At 36.4% G+C, this 20,703-nt stretch overlaps 1 protein-coding gene across 1 annotated transcript in view; it reads left to right on the forward strand.

Moving 5' to 3' along the window:
• The first annotated feature begins 1,607 nt into the window (after positions 1–1,607).
• The window catches only part of FCHO2 (FCH and mu domain containing endocytic adaptor 2), a 101,959-nt gene continuing 82,863 nt past the window's right edge, over positions 1,608–20,703 (forward strand). Inside the window, exons 1-2 of the mRNA XM_033110524.1 lie at positions 1,608–2,326; positions 15,984–16,075. Coding sequence (XP_032966415.1) covers positions 2,294–2,326; positions 15,984–16,075 — 125 coding nt within the window. The 5' untranslated portion in view covers positions 1,608–2,293. The remainder of the gene's footprint in view (positions 2,327–15,983; positions 16,076–20,703) is intronic.

Consider the following 20,703-nt stretch of genomic DNA (forward strand, 5'->3'; position numbering starts at 1 on the left):
CACTATTTACTGTAAAGTTCCACAGTTTAAATACCAGGCAATTATAGCCTATGGTGTTTTGGCCCCAATGAACCTTGTAAATACCCGAAATATATAGGATACTTATCTTTATGGCAGGCCTGCCTATAATATTTATGAGAACCAGAGATAAGAGTATAAATGGAGACCAGTGTACCCCGTGCAAGTATTGAATATGTATTATGCTAAATTGTGTTGGAATCACAAATTGGAACACTAAGAGAAGGAAAGTCTGTGCTTGACACCACTTTGTTACCAAACGATCTACTGCATTCAAGCTGAGAGGAACAATTGGACAAGTTAATTGCCTGTCTTCTTTCTTTCTTAAGTACTTCTGCTGCTCAAGTTGTCTGAACTCCACAGCAGTTTATCTCTGATATGGGCAGCTATACTACCCACAAGTTTTCACTGCAGTTGGAGTCCACTTTTTGTTTTGAAGACATAGGGCAAGAGATAAGAAATGTTTTCCTGGGGCTGAATAATGTTGGTCATGGGAGAGGGTATTTATGGTTGTGGGCCAGTGTTCAACCTTAGAACAGGAGCAGCAGAGGCAGCCATGGGTTTTTAATAAATTAGTGTTTGTGATACGTAAGGTCCTTCAAAGTATGGGATCCAGGATTGGGGCATCTCCTTAGGTCTAAGGGGTTTAGAGCTTAGTGATAGGAATTTAATGCCAAGCTTATTTGCAGGGAGATCTAGATGGCTGTATTTTTTCTGGAATTTCTATAGCATCAAGAAAGATAGCGCTAGCCTAATGGCTTAAAGAATTGTAGCATAGTTCTAAGTATGACTTCCCCCAAAACTAGGTGTCAATGACACTTTTATGAGGACTTTCTAAAGAAAGGGAATAGCAAACATATACCAAAAGAGAAGAGTATAGTGAACCACCATGTTTCCATTACCTAGCTGCAGCAATTATCAACTGATGGTTAACCTTGTTTCAGCTACCCGTATTCACACCCCCTCCCTCAGTGAATTATTTTAAAGCAAATTCTAGATGTCTTATCATTATATCCTATATATTTCTAAAAAATATTCTTAAAAAGATATGACAATACCATTACCCAATTGTTCCCAATTCAACAAATACTTTAGTTTCATCCAGTGTAAGCCACTGTGTGGTTTTTACTTTTGAGAATGAAAGTATGAGTAATTTCCAATGAAGAAATAGTGTTGTGTTCATTATGTTTGAAGCCACAAAATCTGAAGATGTGATGTGTTTGTACAGTTAAAACTACAGTAAATCTGTTTGTGGGGCTTGGCTTCAAGAGCTGCAGATTTGGACCTAGTAGCAGATCTGGTGACAGTGAACTTGAGACCTCTCTACAGGAAGTTTTTTCCCTTAACCTTTGGAAAGCAAGGAGAAGGGGATTTGATTTTTCGGTTATGCCGAGGCGTGTTTAAACTTGTTTCTTTTTCCAAAATGTACACGTTGCTAAGAGAACCACGGACTCACATGTACAAGTCCTGAAAAAAAAATTTTTTTTTAATTGCCTGGGTCAGGGAAATTCGTTCGTTTTGGGTCACGTTCCTGCAGTAGGCCACCCTGGCTGGTTTGCTTGGGGCGTGTTGTTAGAGGTCACGGATTCGGTGCCTGGGTCTCGTGCAGCTCCAGTGACTCTCTGGCGACACTGGGCGTTTCCTCCTTTTCAGGCCTTGGAAAGTTTTGTTTTGGTTCTTAGTTCCTTGTCAAAGAAAGGCACCCTGTTGACCAAAGGTTTCTGAGTGTCCTCCAGGTGGCTAGAGGCCAAGTTTCCCCCATCCCAGCTTGCCCAGACTTGGGTCCCATCCGACTCCTAGAAGGCGGGGGAAGCGAGCCTTGTGACGAGGAAGGGAGCGAGCAGCCAGGCTACCGGCTCCCCCGCCGCTGGCCGGCCCCTGTCTTAGCCCGGTCCCTGAGCCAGTACCCATCGCGCCACAAAGGGTGCGGACGGCCTCCCGAGTGACTCCTCAGGGACCCGGTTCTCCACCATTCCCAAGAGAATACTCAACCTAGCCGCGCCCGCGCTGGGGAGAGAGAAAGAGAGAGAGCAGGCGACTGAAACCCGGGAACGGGGCCCGGCGCGCATGCGCGCACCAGGCGGTGTCCTCGAAGTGCTCGTCCCGCGGCGGCGGCCGCTAGGGGGCGCATGCGCCCTGAAGGGTGCGGGCTGGTCTCCGGGAAGAAGGCGGCGGCGGTGAAAGGCGGGGGCGCCGTGGGGGCCGGGCCGGTGTTTACACAGCGGCGGGCGGGCGCGGACGCAGAACCCGGCGCGGCGGCGGCGACAGCGGCACGATGGTCATGGCGCATTTCGTCGAGAATTTTTGGGTAAGAGAGGGATGCTGGAAATAGTGTGGGTTTCGGAGTCTGAGGCTTTCTGCGCCTGACCTCGGCCTGCGTGCGCTTCGGGCGGTGGCGGCGGCGGCGGCGGCGGCAGATCCGCGGGCAAGAAGAGCGTCCTCGGACCGCCGCCTGCTGGGTCCCGCCTGGATGAAGCCGGGCGACGGATCGGCGGCCGCCGGGACTCGCAGGCTCGCAGTCCTTGCTGGGGCCGGGGGCTGTCATCGCCGCCGCGCAGCCCACCCTGAGGACGCCGAGGGGCCGCCCGCCGCCCGCGCTGGGACAAAGCGCCGGATGGGGCGGGAGACAGGACCCGGCCCCGCCGGAGCTCCAGGCGCCGGGCGTGCTCCGCGGCTCGAGCGCGCACGACGGGCCGGCCGCGCGGCCGCCCCCGGCTGCGCGCTGCAGGCGAGCGTCGGCCCCCGCTGGGTGCGGGGGCTCGCCTCTTTCCCGCACGCCAGCCCCCTTCTCCCCCATTTCCACACGAAATCCCGTGCGGGCCGGGGTCGGATCAGCACTTCCTCTCGGCTTCGCAGCTCGGCCCGTTGGTCTGCGCCCAGGACTTTGCCTCTGGGCCTGTTCACAAAGCGTATAAAAGTTGAATTTAATGTAACTGGATTCCTGGGGCTTAAATGCATCGAGACTTCCCCCTTATCCCCGTGCTGCTTCCCCTTCCTCATTCTTTCCACACCCCCTTCTTAACTCAGTATTAGTATTAGATTCTTCTTGGAGATTGACTTCTCAGTCTCCCTGTGGAGTGTTTTGCTGCAGTTATTGTTTGTTGTCATGGGAAGTACAGTTCAGCCATGTAGAGGAAAGTAATATGTTTACTCAGGTATCTTGGGTGAATCTCATTTTATGTCCTGACAGTTGTAAGTACTACAATTCTATTTTAGTTAAGATTTAGAAATATTTAAAGGAGTAATCTGTCTTAGAAAATTTCTAAGTGTCTCAAGCAAGAACTTGCTTAGTAATCAGATCAGTTCATAGTCTTGAAAGTTCCTTGTTTTCCACAAGCGACATTAAATTTTTTTTATAAAACAGCTTTATTGAGGTACAGTTCACATACACAGTACACCCATTTAAGCATACAGTTCAAGGATGGTTTGTATGTTCATAGAGTTTTGCATACATCACGACAATCAATTTTAGAACAATTTTATCACCTCGGAAAGAATCCCTGTATCCATTAGCAGTCACTCCCCATTTCTCTCCTACCGCAGCCCTTGGCAGCTAATCTGTACATTTCTGCCTCTGTAGATTTATCTGTTCCGGACATATCACATGGGATCATACGCATATATGTGGACCTTTGGGACTGGCTTCTTTCACTTAGCATGTTTCCAAGGTTCATCCAAGCTTCATCCAGTTCATCCGATGTATCATCAGTACTTCCATTTTATGGCCAAATAATATTCCATTGTATGTATATAACACAGTTTATTTATCCATCACTAGTGATGGATATTTAAGTTGTTTCCAGTTTTTGGCCATGATGAGTAATGCGGCTATGAACATGTTTGTACAGGTTTTTGTATGGACATATGTCTTAATTTATTTTGGGATTGGAATTGCTGGGTCATATGGTAATTCTCTGTTTTACATTCAAGGAACTGCCAAACTGTTTTCTAAGTGGCTGCACCATTTTACAATCCCACTAGCAATGTCTGAGGGTTCCAATTTTTTCACGTGCTGGACAACACTTGTTATCTGTATTTTTTATTACAATAGGTCAGTATGAAGTAGTGTCTCACTGTGGTTTTGATTTGCATTTCTCCGGTGGCTAATGATGTTGGGCATCTTCTCATGTGCTTGTTGTCCATTTATGTATTTTCTTTGGCGAAATGTCTGTTCAGATCTATTGCCCATGTTTAGATTGGGTTGTCTTTTTCTTACTGAGTTGTAGGAGTTCTTTTTATATTCTGGGTACATGTCTCTTACTAGATATGTGATTTTGTAAATATTTTCTCCCATTGTTTGGGTTGTCTTTTTCATTTTCTTGATGGTGTCCTTTGAAGCACAGACGTTTTTAATTTTGATGAACTCTTGTTGAAGTCCAGTTTATCTAATTTTTCTGTTATCACTTACGCTTTTGTAATCTAAGAAATCTTTCCCAGACCAAAGTCACAAAGATTTACTTCTATGTTTTCTTTTGTGGGTTTTATAGTTTTAGGTCTTACATTTAGACTTATGATCCAATGAAGTTAAATTTTGTGTGGTGCAAGGAAGAAGGTACGTGTTTCCCCAAAAATAAGACCCAGCCAGCCAGTCAGCTCTAAGGCGTCTTTTGGAGCAAAAATGGATATAAGTCCCGGTCTTATGTTATATTATATTATACCTGGTCTTATGTTATATTATATTATACCCGGTCTTATGTTATATTAGATTATTATTCATTATATTCATTTTTGCTCCAAAAGACGCCTTAGAGCTGATTGTCCAGCTGGGTCCTGTTTTCGGGGAAACACAGTACAACTTCATTCTTTTGCATGTGAATATCCAGCACCCTTTGCTGAAAAGGCTCTTTTTTCTCCATTGAATAGCTCTGGTATCCTTGTCAAAAATCAGTTGACTATAGATGTACGGGTTATTTCTGGATGTTTTAGTTGTATTCCATTGTCTATCCCTATGCTAGGACCAACCACACTGTTTTTATTGCTATAACTTTGTAGTAAGTTTGGAATTGGGAAGTGTGAGTCCTCCAGCTTTGTTCTTTTTCAAAATTTGGCTCTTCTGGGTCCCTTGCATTTCCATATGAATTTTTGGTTTAGCCTATCAGTTTTAGATATTAGGTTTTACAGTGGCAATTTATAAAACTTTTGAAAGGATCATTTAAAAATGACATGCTTACAATATTTTGCATATTTTTGATGCATAAATGTGTATTTGGAAGTTTGTTAATTCCAAATCGTACATTAACATTTTAAAGTTATCTTTTGTTTTTTGTTAATTGAGCTTTGAACATAGCCTTGTTTGTTGTTTCTGGCTATTATGGATAATGCTTCCATCAACATTTTTGTATAAATTTTGGTGTGCCCTTTTTTGTGCCTCTTAATAGAGGAATGGTAATAAATTTGAATCTGAAATCTAGAGCTAATCCCAAGTCTAATTTGTGTTTCAATTTTTGCCTTTACTTCCACTATTGAATACAAATAGTTTAAATAGACGGCATTTTATTTTATTTCCAACCCTGGAATTGGGGCTGAAAGCTCTAAATTGGAACTTGAAAAGCTTTGGAGGCTTAAATGAACTAGGAAAGTCTAGAAACTAAATAAATTCTGAGAATTTGATAGTTGACTATTTAAAACAACTTAAACATTTACATATTTCAGGATCCTTTATAAAATAATTTCTTAAAATATAGAACCTACGATATTAGTTTCACTATTCTCCCCTTATGTTCCAAGTGTCACTGTCAGAACAAAATAAAACTTGTCAAAGTGAGGTAATGGGAAACTTTAACACTTTAGGTTTCTAACCAAACAACCTATTAATTTTTCCCCCCTACATGTAAAAAGACAAACCTTTTGTTGTGTCATTTTATTAGAGGAAAGTTTGAATCATTCAAACTCTTCAAGCTCTTTTGAAAGCAGCACATCCTGCCTTTTTCTTTCAAGTATAGTTTTTCTTAACTAAAACTACATGGTACGTTATAAATTCTTTTACTTAATACTATACATTGAAGAGAAAACTGTATTCAAAACTTCCTACACTACAGTTTTGTTGCTGATAAGTCAGTTTTTGCCACAAAATATAGTGCCATTGATAATCAGGTTGAAGATGTTTTTCTTTTCTATTGGAATTGGGCAGCAAAATAATCTTAATAGCAGATTTCCACACTATTTCTTTTAATATGTAAAAACAGTTGTTAGTCCATCAAAAAGATTATGTATCTTTAAAAAGGCATCAACAATTATTACAATAAGGAAGTGTCTCTGTATGCTACTTTGTTCTCAGAGAGTTGAGTACTAGTTAATACTTTTGAGATTCTCAATGTTAGCGTTGCACATTTTAATAGTTATTAAAATGGCTTTATGTTTTTATGTAAGTCCACATTAATTCCGGAGTTAAAAACAGTTTAAGGAATAAATTTCATCGGTCATAATTATTGAAGGGGAAAAATAAGCACAACATACTAGGTCAAATACCTCATAAATCTCATTTTACATAATAATCCTAATCTGTATAAGATATGAAGCATTTTCCCAAAGACATCAAGTATTCTTTAGCATACATCACATTGTAACGAACTGATATTTTTAGTTAGGTTACTTTTTCCAAAGATTATCTCCAGTGAGCACATCAAGAATGAATGAACAAGAACTATCTTAGGTATTTTTTATCCTGAAGTTTTTCCTTATTTCTTTTACTGATTAACCAGTGTAAGAATCTCATTCCATTTGTCTGTTGGTTTCACTGGTATTGTCATACTTAACTTTTAAATAAAATTGGAGCACTTAGTTATATATCCAGAATTTGACCTATGATTATGTGGATAAACTGGGAGGATTAAAATGTTTTTAAAAACTTGGAATTGCTATTAATAGGACTTTGGAATGCAAAACATTATTATATTTTTGCTTGATTATTTACTCTAAATTTAGTATCGTAGATGAGAGACTAATACATACATACATATTAATTGGAGTTGTTTGTCCATATGATAATTTAAAAATATATGTCTTTAGAAAATGAGTTGAAGTTACCATATAAACCCAGAACATAGACTTTATTACTTGAAATTTCCAAATATTGTAGTTTGGGGTACCTGCTTAGGATATGATCCCATAAGATGATGTACTAAAATTTGAAAAGTATATATGTATGTATATTTCCATATGTACATTAATTAACAGATTTGCAAAATTTACATGGTTCAGTATTCAAAAGGTACAAAAGGGAATAAATATGGTATAAAATCTCCCCCCTTTTGTCCAGCCATCAAGATCTTCCCCAAAACAATTACTGTTACCAACTTCTTACGTAGTTTTCTAGAGAAAACCTGTGTACATACATGTAGATAACATACACTAAGTTAAAATGTATTGTATAACTGTTAGCCAGTTAGCCATGCCCAAATTGTTTTCAACTACAACAGGCTGTGAAAAAGCAAACTAGGTTTCATCAAATTAGGTTTAAGTAGACTTTACAGGTATACGTTATAAAATTATAGTATTTTAGATGACACTAAATTTTATTGTGAGGCCCTTAGTTTTTCTGATGGGGGGATGTGGAGGGATGGTTGTTTTGTATTTTTGCCTTAATCTAGGAGAAATTTGAAAGAAATTGATACTGATTTAGTCTGCATAAATTCAATTCAGGAGAAGGATTTTTGAACATTGATATGGAAAGGATAAAAATTTGCTGTCTGGCTTCTTTTCTAGCCCTACACACTAATCCTTTCAGAACCATTTAAATTATTTAGGCAAAGACATGGGAAAACAGGTATGCTTTGTATCATCCTGCGTATTTGGTTAGCATAAACCTTTGGGAAGTAGTTTTTTGAATCGTGGGGTATCTTCTGAGATTATCCATCCTGATTTCATAATTCTAGCATAATTAAGCACCCTAAGAAATCCATATAGAAATATAGTGTCATGCAGACTTATAAAGGAAAGGGAATAAAGGCTTGGCTTTCAATTTACCTAGTGTGGAAAAATTAAAGAATATTAGAGTTGGAAGAATTTTAATAATTGGGTCCACAGAGGTTATTATAAATTCAGATGCAGGAGAAACAAAAACAGCACAGCATCAACTGAGATTATATCTATTGGTGAAGATGCTAGAGAATGTTGCTGGAATGGCCAGCCAGAAAGGATTAAAGTGGGAAGTGATTAGTGAACTGTGTGATGAAGTTGGCACACAATTCCATCAATTCCATCAGACATACATCCTCCTTGATGGAATTTAGATGGCTTTAAGGATTTAACTAACTGGAAAGAGGTGTGTTATAATTAAAAAGATTAAGGAGGGGTATTTGAGTGTGGAGGAAAAAAAATTTTAGTTTAATAAGATTTATTTCCTTCAATCAACCAACAAATGTGTTTGAGTGACTTTTGTACCTGCACTGAGTAGTTTTGGTTGCTGAGCAGTGCTCATTCTGCATATTTTAATCACTGTTTTGTGCTTTAGCAATATCTTGCCAATAGTTCTGCAGAATAGTTTTAGTGATCATGTGTGAAAATTTCAATGTATAAATAGAACATTGACTGAAAGCGATTGTGGCTTGTGGTTGAATGCCCTGTTTACTTATAGAAAAACTGCTTGCATGTATTTTATCCTTTTCTTCCTATTCCAAGGCAAAAATGGCACCAGAGGGCTCTCAGTGTATATTTGTTGAATTCCCATCAAAAATGTCTAGAAGTTTCTTCCCTAGAGGGGCCATTTTGCAGAGGAAAAAAATTTTTTTACAGTTAGTTAAATATTTTACTGTGTCTTTCAGAGAAGGCTGATAAGGTGAGACTACATCCAATGCATGTTAAATGCACTGCTTTGCAGTGGCTGGTCCAAGGTCGTCAAATAGCAGTAAGAGCTAAAGTAAAAGGAGAATGCAGAGAGATAGGAAGTGGTATGTATTTGTTTGTTTTTGAGGCTGTCTGGACTGGGTGGTATTGTTCTCACAGACAGCCCCTCCTGATCCTTCTCTTTCCACCCCCCCTAAAATTTTTTTAATTGAAATGGAAACTAGGTAAAATCAACTTTTTAATTCATACAGTCTACACTCTATCTTCTTTCTGCCTATTTTCCAGTTCTTGGGCTAATCAAAATTGAAGAATATCCGGGTTTTTTTATTTTTAGTGTTTAATTTACTGTTGCCCTTAAAAGGCTCTTTGAAGAAGTTTCAAACCATTAACTGAAGTCTGTGGGGTTTATAGCTTTGTGCTTTTCTACTATTTTTGTGACTCTTAAAAACCTAGGTATGTGAACAGTTCCATTTTACTTAAAATAGGAATTTCATAGCATTTTTAATAGACGCATTTTTTTCTTCAAGTGGAAGTTAGATTTTATGTTATGTCTGTTTTAAAAGTGTTTAAGTATAAAGTTATGTTATAAAATCAATCAGAAAAAGATGCCTTTGGGTTTCCAAAATGGGTTTGATGACTTATTTAAACTTTAATTTGAAATTTCAAGGATGTCTTTCTTGTAGACTATATTTGGCTAGAAAAAATATGAGCATTTTTAGTGACTTGGTGACCTTACTTATAACTTAATCATCTTTTCAGCTAAATTACAGTTCAATTGATAATTTGGATGCAAAACAGTATGCATAGCAGATCTCATTTCCATATTAAAAAGTAACATGTGACTATATATGTATGAGGAAGGAATCTGGACTGATTGATGTACATCAAACCGTTAAGTGCAGTTGTCTTAGTGATATTAGAGTGGTAAGAGGAGACAGTAGGAACTGAGAAGTTTGTGTTCTCTTAAGGGACTTGTCCGTATGATTCTGGACTCACGTCTCCGAAGGATAATAAAACTTTTTTTTCTACTTCATACTAGAAATTATGCAAAGATGTTTAACAGATTCTATTAGTTTATAACGTGATTTTATTTGCGCCGAGGTCATAGTCAGTGGGTGTTCTATGACAGTGCATTAAGATATGCAGATAAAAGATCCTATTTTGTAATTGTCCTCCTTGGGCCCGCAATGGTGTTAATAGTTGTTTTTGTCAGTTAATGCTGAAAATTTCTCTGCAAGAATTTATTGATTAAAAGGGATAAAAATATTATTTACTTAGCTTTTTGGACAACTTTATTGAGATATATATATATATATATTTTTTTTTTTTTCTAATTTTATTGGGAAATATTGGGGAACAGTGTGTTTCTCCAGGGTCCATCAGCTCCAAGTCGTTGTCCTTCAATCTAGTTGTGGAGGGCGCAGCTCAGCTCTAAGTCCAGTCGCCGTTTTCAATCTTTAGTTACAGGAGCCGCAGCCCACCATCCCATGTGGGAATTGAACCGGCAGGCTTGTTGTTGAGAGCCTGTGCTATAACCAACTGAGCCATCCAGCCGCCCCTCTGGAAGCTCAGCGGCAACTCGTTGTCTTCAGTCTAGTTGTGGAGGGCGCAGCTCACTGGCCCATGTGGGAATCGAACCAGCAGCCCTGTTCAGAGCTCGGGCTCTAACCAACTGTGGGGACAGAGTCCCAGAGAGCAGTTTCCAGGCTCTCGGCCTCACATGGAAAGGTACTGGCTCGGGAAGTAGATGGCCATCAGCTGTGACTAGTTGGCCATCAGCTGTTTCCAGTTAGTCATTAGCCACTAATATAACTGCTGTGGCTGCGCTAGGGCGTTGGTTGGTTGGTTGGCAGAGAAGAAGCGGCCGGCAGGTTGCGGATCGTGTGGCTCCCGCTTCCTGTGTCTCCAGCCCAGCTGCCACCGAGAATATAGTGGTATGACTCCCCTATCTATGGCTCTGTGGGTGTTCCTTTTTGGCTTCACCATATCCTGCATTCTTGTGTGGGGAGCTGGAGCTGAGACCCTGCATGACACCAACTGAGCCACCCCGCTCCATATTGGGATGGATATATTTTACATACCATATAATTCACTCATTTAAAGTGTGCAAGTCAGTGGTTTTTAGTAATAGTCACAGTCATTTGGGTAATATTTGCAACCATCATCACAAGTCAATTAAAAACATTTTCATTACCTCAAAAAGAAATCCTGTACCTTGTATCACTCCATACCTTCTCCTTCCCACCCCCCCCCCACCCCGCCAGTGACCCACTAATCTACTTTCTGTCTTTATAGATTATCTTATTCTGGACTTTAATGTGAATGGAATCCTGTAACATAGGGTCTTTTGTGACCGGCTTCTTTCTCTCAGCATAATGTTTTCAAGGTTCATCAATATTGTTAGATATATCAGTACTTAATTCCTTTTATGGCTGAATAACATTTCAGTGCATGGATATATCACATTTTGTTTATCCGTTTGTCAGGTGATGGACATTTGGGTTGTTTCCACCTTTTGGCTATTATGAATAATGATGCTATAAACATTCTTGTACAGATTTCTTCGTGGACATGTATTTACTTGTGTTGATTAAACTAGTGAATAAGCCAGCTGACAAGAAGCTCTTCACTGTTTAGTAAATACCTACCTACTTTTAAAAATCGAGCTACAGGTGTACCTCATTTTATTGCACTTTACTTTATTGAGCTTCACAGGTGTGTTTTTTACAAATTGAAGGCAAGACCTTCTACCAGCATAAAGCTTACGACTTGCTTTATTGCGATACTCATTTTATAGCCGTGGTCTGGAACCAAACGTGCAACATCCAAGGTATGCCTGTATTTGGGGACGGGATATTTTTTTGGTGGGTGGAAATAATGTTCTAACATTGTGATGATGGTTGCACAACTCTGTAAATATCCTAAAAATTACTGCGTTGTAGACTTTGAAGAGGCGAATTATATGGTGTGTGAATTCTATCTTAATAAAATTGTAAAAACAGAATAATTCAAAAATTTGAACAGAAGCAAAATAAAACCTAGCCATTGATAAGCGATTTTATACCAACAATTGTACTATACTTGGGAGAAAATTGCATTTTAAAACTGCTTATCATGATAGCTTTTAACTCTATTACTTTTATATTGAAGACTTGGCTTATTTATTATTAATTTTTTAATAAAAAGTTTCTACTCATCATTCCACTTCCTAGAAATAATTTGCTGTTAATAGTTTGCTGTATATGACTTCATATTCCTTTTGTATACATATATGCAACATATAATTTTTTTTCAATGAAAATGAAATCCTACTAGGTATACCGTTTTGCATCTTGCTTTTTAATTTATTTTTTTAACCTGAAAAAAAAAATAAACACAATTATCAGGCCTCCACAGAAGAATGGGTCATTATGAAGTCTGCAGTCAGTCATCTGTTACCAGTGAACATAAATAGCAGCCATATCCAACTGGTAGGGAGGGCTGACCTTTCTAAGTAAGATGTAACCATTCTACTGAAAAATAAATCTTGCTCATATATTGGACCTCCTTGTACATTTTTCCTGCAATTTCCTGTAAATCTACAGTTATTTCAAAATAACAATTAAAAACTATATTGCTCTTATTAGGAGGATACTAACTTTCAGAAATTGAGGTAGTAGGAACCAATATGTTAAAGACCAAACCAAGCAAAACTGCTCTCCCATGTCACAAAAGGAATCTCTCAACTTCCTTCTTTCCTTTTTTCAAACAACCTTATTGAAGCGTATTTTATATATCATAAACTCTACCCTAATGTGCATTTTATTGATTTTTAGTAACTTTCCCGAGTGGTACAGCCATGACCATAAATCAGTTTTAGAACATTTTTATCCTCCCAATAATTAGGCCCCTCACGCTCCTATACAGTTAAATCCTCTTTTTCCCCGTCAGCTTGAGGCAGCTACTATGGTAATCCACTTTCTTACTCTCTAGCTTTTCCTCTTCTGGACTTTTCGTAGTCATACAATATGAGATCTTCTGTGTCTGGCGTCTTTCACTTAGTAAAATGTTTATGAGGTTCATAAAGCAGCATGTGTCAGTGTCTGTTCCTTTTTATTACTGAATTGTATTCCATTTTATGGATATACCTCATTTTGTCCATCCATTTATCAGTTGATGGATAGTTAGGTTGTTCCCAACATTAGGTTATTATTGGCTATTATAAATAATTGTGTCTTGCTTTTTTCCCACTGGCAGTATACCTGGGCAGATTTTTAAAATTAATACTTAAAAATCTGCCAATTTTTTTCCTTCACGATCTTTTACAAAACACTACATGTATTTCATTGTAGGATATACTGTCATTTAAGGTAATGTTAATGGATGTTTTTGAATTGTTTGATGTTTTACTATTATAACCAGTGCTGCAGTGAATATTCTTCCACATTTATTTTTGTATGTGTGTTAACTCCGATAGAGGTTTCTAAAAGTGGAATTTCTGGATCAAAGGGCATGAACATTTATGGTTTTAATAAAATATTGAAGACCAGAAAAATATCATTAGTTGTAATTCTATTTGATAATAAAGGTCTATTGTTATTTGTGCCATTCCTGTATTTATAGTTAGCCAACGGAAAAGCAAGTTCTGCCTGCTTGAGTTAACAGGATACGTTAAGAAAAAAATTTTTGTGTTGAAAATAACAGGAACATACCATTCAAGGTCTATCATGATAAAAATGGATGTGCAATTCAGAAATACTTATTTTACTTTTCTTTAAATTAGAACCATCTACTAAAAACATTGGGGGCTCCAATAAAAGTTATAGAACCTGCATGGGAGTACTTTTAGTTAAAAAAAAATACTGGGTAATCTCAAAAGGTGTAGAATTATAATGAGTTATGACTGTCAGTTTCAAGAGTGTCTGTCTCCCCATTTCCCCAGAATTTCCAATATTTTGTGCAGGTGAAGACTGAAGCCAAATAGATATAGACCTGAGCTCCAGTGCTGTGTCCTACTATATTTTTTCACATATATCTGAAATATGTGTATATTTAATACATTGTCATCTTATCAAGGCTAAAAAGTAAGTTTTTGACAAGGCGACAATAAAACCTGGGTTCTTTGTTAGACACCTTGACGTTGAAGTTTTTTTTTTTAAAGAGAGTCATTTGAGGTATTAATTTTTTTGCTTTATTTTTGCCAAACAAAACCTTATGATCAGTAAATAGTTTTGTTAATAGGTTTGTGAAATTGTTAAAGAAAATGGTGCCTAGAGTCAGACTCATGACATTTTTTTTGGCTTCAGTAAATGAATGAATCCCCAAATGGATTTATAATCATGCAAGGTGTTCATGTTTAGTTGTTAGTGCCTTTTGAGCTTGGCTTCTTCTGCATTACATCCTTATTAGGATGAGTTTTCCTTTTCTTTCCAAGTGAAGACCTGGTACTGTTTCCTAAGATATTATTGTTACTATATTAATGTTATATATGTTGTATAATAAGCAAATTAATAAACCTCATTCCCTCTATTGGGAATTTTAAGTAATATGTTGTTTGGATATCTGAATGTTATAAAGAGCATACTCCTTCAAGAACCCAGAGTTCTGAATATAATTTAATCTTTTCTTTATTGCTTAGTGTTTATAGTACTGTAACAGTGAAACACAGTTCTTAGGGCCTTGTTGCTCCAATTATAAGATGGTCTCCAAATTCTTGTCTTCTTTAAAAAAAAAAAAAGATTTTATTCTTTCCCTTGTAAGACTGATAAATATTATTTCTTCTAATAGTGTGTGATGATTTGAATAGCCTTTCACTTCCAATTCTTTTTCCATTTTACCCTTTAAATATACATAATGCACATTGGGAACCCAGATAACTTGACGTGTTAGCATCATGTGCAGATGAGAACTAGTAGGTGTCAGGTGAGAACTTCGGAGCACAAGAGCTTCAGATTTTGGATTTTATGGTTTTAGATTTCTGGTTTGGTGTTTTCAGGGTTCATGAATATATTATGGGAGTTGGTGGATCACCTAATCATTTATAGTTTCTGTATTATATTCAAGTAACGGAATGAATCCCTTGGAAGATTCAGGCGCTTCAATTTTTTTGTCTGTAAGTTTATTTACAATCTGCATGATGATATTTTTGGTTGCTATAGGCTAGTGATAACTAGAGACTAGTGATTAGACTATAGACTAGTGATTACTTCAAAGAATATTCTTATTTTAGTTGGAATAAATTTGCGTGAAAAACCCAGGCAGAGTAAAAAATTAACATTAGATAATAAATTTCTTCTTGAACATGAAAAATTATATATTATATTATCTCATTACAAATAAGACATTTTAATTTTTTGTATTGTATGGCAAACTAATTACTGTTAGTTGACAGTTTTATTAGGAATCACTTATTTAATTCATTATTTTTGCTGAAAAATGAAAACAAACTGAAGAGAGTTGTTGAGCTACTATTTATTAATAGTCTTTTATTTCACCTATAACATTGATATTTCTAATATTTTCTTTGCTGTGACTTGCTAATTTAGCATTTATTGGATTAAACAGCAGTAAGGGTTTTGCAGGATTGTGTAGTGGTCTGGTTCTGTTTATTTCCCATTAGTTGAGGATTAGCCAATAGACTGTTACTGTTCTTTTGTTAAAATTTTATCTACTTTCTCACTTACCAAGTTGTTTAACTTTACTGACTTACATTTGCAATTGTATTTTGTGGTATTCAGTGCCTATATGATTAATAATATGCTGTCTTGACTCAGAATTCAAGATTTAGTTATTTTGAAGCACAGACTTTGAGTTAAATTATCAGAAATCCCTGAATGCATGTTAAAGAAATTGAATTGGGATTTGGTAATGTATTTAAAGAGGTCCGTGTTTATCTTTTCTAAGTTATGCTGCACATTATTCCTTAAAATTTCAGACTTAGTTTCATTAACATACCCTTATGAGTGATTAGAGTATGATATGTATGTGGTTGTATATGTATGTATATATAATAAATAGTAAACTTTATGAAACCTTGTAGTATTCCTTTGATACAGTTTAATTAAAGTCATACAATGAGCAACAATCCTTAAGAAAAGACAGCTCACCTGAGCATCAGAATTGCATATTAGTTAGCGTAGGAGTATTCTTAAGTCATTTTGATCTCTGTTTTTTTTAAAACTAAAAATCTTTTTAAATCGTAGGGGGAAAAAAATAGTGGCTTCGATGTCCTTTACCATAATATGAAACATGGACAGATATCGACGAAAGAACTAGCAGATTTTGTAAGAGAAAGGTATGTATTTTTTAAAGTCATTTAACAATTCATTACGTGTTAAATTTTAGACTATAAATACTTGAGAAAGATTGGGTTGGATTTGGATTAAGATAATCAAGTACAGTTATTAAAAGTATAATGTAGTTATACTTGAGAGTAGTGGTTATCTGTGATCTACACACTGAGGGCTAAGTTGTGGCTCCAGGTGGCTTGAAAATACTATCTACATATTTTTTATTGAATATGCTAGCAAGGTGATAAAATAGAAAATTGTGGAACTTTATAGGATAAAATATTACCATTTCTTTAAATAAAAATCATTAAGACATACTAAAATAATTTGAAGAAGAAGTTTACCGAACTTGTAGTTTAATTATGTATTATAATAACTTTTATTTTTAAAAAGTCCTGTGTATATATTTGTAAATTCTGCAAATTTATAAAATCTGATTGTCTTTGAGACTCTTAGGATATAGTAGTCAATTTAGAAACGATTAAAAATCAGTTTAATTTGATTTCATTAAAGCTGTTTTGTGGCAAGCTACACTTGTAATTTTATATGAACACATTTAAAATCTTTAACTTGATAATATAGGGACATTTTGCCTTTAGATCATTCATTTATTCTTTCAACATATAGTCGTCGTATATTCCATGTCTGCTGCGTGCGAGGCACTTGTCTAGATTCTGGGAATATAGTGGTAAAGATACAACTACTGCCTTCATGGAGTTTACTGATCGGTAGGAATTAGGGAACAGACTGTTTAATTTAACACCTATCCTCTTAAGGCTTCCACTTCTCTAATGGAGTTAAGAGGCAATCCAAAAGCTCTAAGTACTATGGAGGAAGCTGTCCCGGGCTGGTGTCTACACAGCATTGGCAGGAGTAAAGGAGAGGTCTCAGAACGCTGCATCTCTGGCATGTCCCCTGGCCTTCCTTCTTCCCGACACTTCCATCACTACTGGAACTGTCTACCTTGACACCATCAGGCAGTTGTCATTGTGCCTTTTAGCCATGTTTATGTCAGTCACCATAAGAAGTCCAGGACTCCTGGGCCATCCCTTCTTGGCCTAGAATCTAACTGCTTTATGATTCTGTGAGCAGTGAGACAACCCCTCCTTCCACTCCCCTTTCCCTACTTTATTTTTCTTCATAGCAAGGAATTTTATCTTTTTTGCTTATTGCTCTTTTCTGCACTTGGGATAGTGCTTGTTCCTTTAGCGAACACCGCAGTAAAGATTTTTTGATAGAATGACTCTCTAACTTCACTATCCTAATCCAAGATATTATCCTATTCCAATCCATTAATTTGGCCTGAACGGCAGCGATAGCACCTAACTGGTCTATCTGCATTCATTCTTGGTCTCCTGCAGTTTATTTTCTGCGCTGAAATTGGAATGCTTTTTAAAAACTACAGATCAGTTTGTTACCTCTCCTGTTTAAACCGTTTCAGAGGTGTCCCAGTGCCCTTAAGATAGGCCTGCATGGTCTGACCTAGAACTACCTTTCAAGCTTTAGGTCACACCATAATTCTTATTATTTTCTCTCCAGAGATGTTGACCGTATTATTGACAGGGCTTCTTCTGGTCCACGTTTTGTACATGCTTATTCCTCTCTTCACCTAGTTAATGCCTGTTTATACTTTAGAGCTCAGCAATGTGGTCACTTTTCCAGGAATTCTTTTCCTAATCTTTCTGACTAAGTCAAAAATACCTGTTATAATCTCAATCAACATCATAATTTGCCACATTTTGACATACGCATACACTCATGGAACCATCACAATTGACGCAGTGAACATGTTCGTCATCCCCTTTGTACTCTCTCCTGTCCCTTCTTCGCGTCCCTAAGCAACCACTCATTTTTTTTCTTTTTTTAACCACTCATTTGTTTCTGACACTTAGGTTAGTTTGCATTTTCTAGAATTTTATATGAATTGAATTATGCAGGATGTACTCCGTCTCATGCTTTCACTCCGTGTAATTATTTTGAGATTGACCCATGTTGTTGCATGTATCAGTGATTCATTCATTTATACTATTGACTAGTATTTCATTTATGGATATATCACAGTTTGTCCATTCATCTGTCAAAGTTATACCTATTTTTTGAACTCTGTATTAAGTATATCAATTTAATCATATAGTAGGTATTCTTTTCTCTAACTCTTGTTACCCAGCACTATTTGTGAGATTCATTTGTATTGAGTTGAGTATAATTCATTTACAACACTATTTAACATTAAATTGTATACGTATACCAAAATGTATTTATCTACTCTTGGCAGACATTTGGGTTGTTTCCAGTTTTTTGCTGTTATAGGTAATACTGCTTTGAATATTCTTGCATATGTGTCTTGGTATACGTATACATACTCATGTTAGGTATTATATACACCCTGGAGTGGAATTGCCAGGTCATAGAGTATGCGTGTGCTCAACTCCAGTAAATAATGCTAGAGAATTTTCTAAGGTGGTTGAACCAGTTTACACCAGCAGCCTTGTTTGATAGTTCTAGTGGCTCCATGTCATTCAGAGAAGTAGTAATATCTTATTGTGGTTTTAGTGTATATTTCCCTGATGAATAATGAGGTTGAGCATCATTTTATGTGTTTTTTTGGCCATTGCATTTTCTCTTTTATGAAGTACCTAGTCATCTCTTGCCTATTTTTCTGTTTACTCTCCCCGTTTTGAAAAAATAAATTGAAGGAATTCTTTATAGATTCTGGGTAAAAGCACTTCATTAGTTACATGTTACAAATTTATATAAACACAGTTGATTTTTATATATTGACTTTGTGTTCAGCAACATGACAATTCTTGCTTATTCTGATAATTTATCTGTAGATTCTTTTGGATTTTCTATGTGTACGATCATCTCCTGCAAATGACAGTTTATCTCTTCCTTTCCAATCCTTTATACCTTTTATTTTTTCTTCTTGAATTATTGTACTGGCTGATAGTTCCAGTGTAATGCTAATAGCAGTGGTGATGGTAGGTAGACATTCTTAAATATGGGGTATTTGTTCTAGTTTTTTTCCTACTATTAGATTATTGAATTCCCTTTTACATACTATTTTGATAAGGTTTTTGTTTTTCCTTTTTTAAAAATCATGTATGGATGTTGAATTTGGTAAAATACTTTTCCTGCATCTATTGAGATGATACGTCTTTCCTTTTCTTTCTTTTTCTCCACCTTGTTAATCTGAATTACATTGAATTTTGAATGTTTAACTTCCATTGCTGGTATAAACTCAACTTGGTGGAGATAATATTGTCCTTTTTATATACTGGTGGATCAGTTTGCTGCTATTTTATTTAGAATTTTTGCATGTATATTTGTGAGCAGGATTTGCCTGAAAATTTCCTTTATCTAAATGTCCTTGTTAGGTTTTGATATCAAGGTTTGTTAGCCTCATAAAATGAGTTGGGGAGTATACTCTATTTTTGTATTTTCTGGAAAAATTTGTGGAAGATTATAGTTTCTTTGTTATGTGTTTCATAGAATAGAATATGCAGGTCAAGTCATTTGTGCTTGGAATTGTCTTGTAGGGAGGTTTTAAATTACATACCGTTTCCCCAAAAATAACACCTAGCTGGACAATCAGCTCTAATGCGTTTTTTTGGAGCAAAAATTAATATAAAACACGGTGTTATGTTATGTTATATAAGACCTGGTTTTATATATTATGTTATGTTATATTATATTACATTATATTATATTATTATACTTGGTCTTATAGTAAAATAAGACTGGGTCTTATATTAATTTTTACTCCAAAAGACGCATTAGAGCTGGTTGTGTCCGGCTAGGTCTTACTTTTGGGGAAACATGGTAGTTAATTTCTTTAATAGTTACAGGATATTCAGCTATTCTAGTTCTTCTGTAAGTTTGATAAGTTATATTTTTAAGGAATTTTTCCATTTCATCTAAATTTTCAAATTTATTGGCCAAAAGTTATTCTTAATATTTTTTAATGAACTTTTAAAATGTCTGCAGGATCTGTACTGATGTCCCAGTTTTCATTTCTGATGGTTTGTGCCTTCTCTTTTCCATGATCAGTCTCATTTGGCATTTGTTGATTTTGGTAGTTTCTATTAACAACCAGCTATTGGATTTGTTGATCTTCTTTTTGTGTATTAATTTTCTATTTTATTAGCTATTATTAGCTTTTGTTCCTTATTTCCATTGACTTTGTATTCAGTTTGCTGTTCTTTTTCTAACTTTTTGAGATGAATGCATAACTTAGTGATTGTCAACGCTTTCCCCCATATATCCATTTAAGTCTATATAATTTCACTCAAGCATTGCTTTTGTTTTGCACCCCATTAGTTTTGAGAATATTGTTTTCATTATATTGAGTTTTAATATATTTTGTGTCATTTTGCTGTCTCCTTTGCTTCCTGGGTTATTTAGAAGTTTATTTCTTAATTCCCAAATATATATTGATTTCTAAGGCATATTTTTGGTATTGATTATAAGCTGAATTGCATTGTGGTTAGAGAACATACTCTGTATGATTTCAGTGTCTTGAAATTTGTTGACATTTGGTTTATGGACGAGGATAGAGTCAAATTTGATAATATCTGTATGTACCTGAAAAGACTGCATTTTGTATTTGTTGTATGTAAGGTTTTGTATATAT

This window comes from Rhinolophus ferrumequinum, chromosome 7 (genome assembly GCF_004115265.2).
Source record: "Rhinolophus ferrumequinum isolate MPI-CBG mRhiFer1 chromosome 7, mRhiFer1_v1.p, whole genome shotgun sequence".
NCBI classification, from domain to species: Eukaryota; Metazoa; Chordata; class Mammalia; order Chiroptera; family Rhinolophidae; genus Rhinolophus; species Rhinolophus ferrumequinum.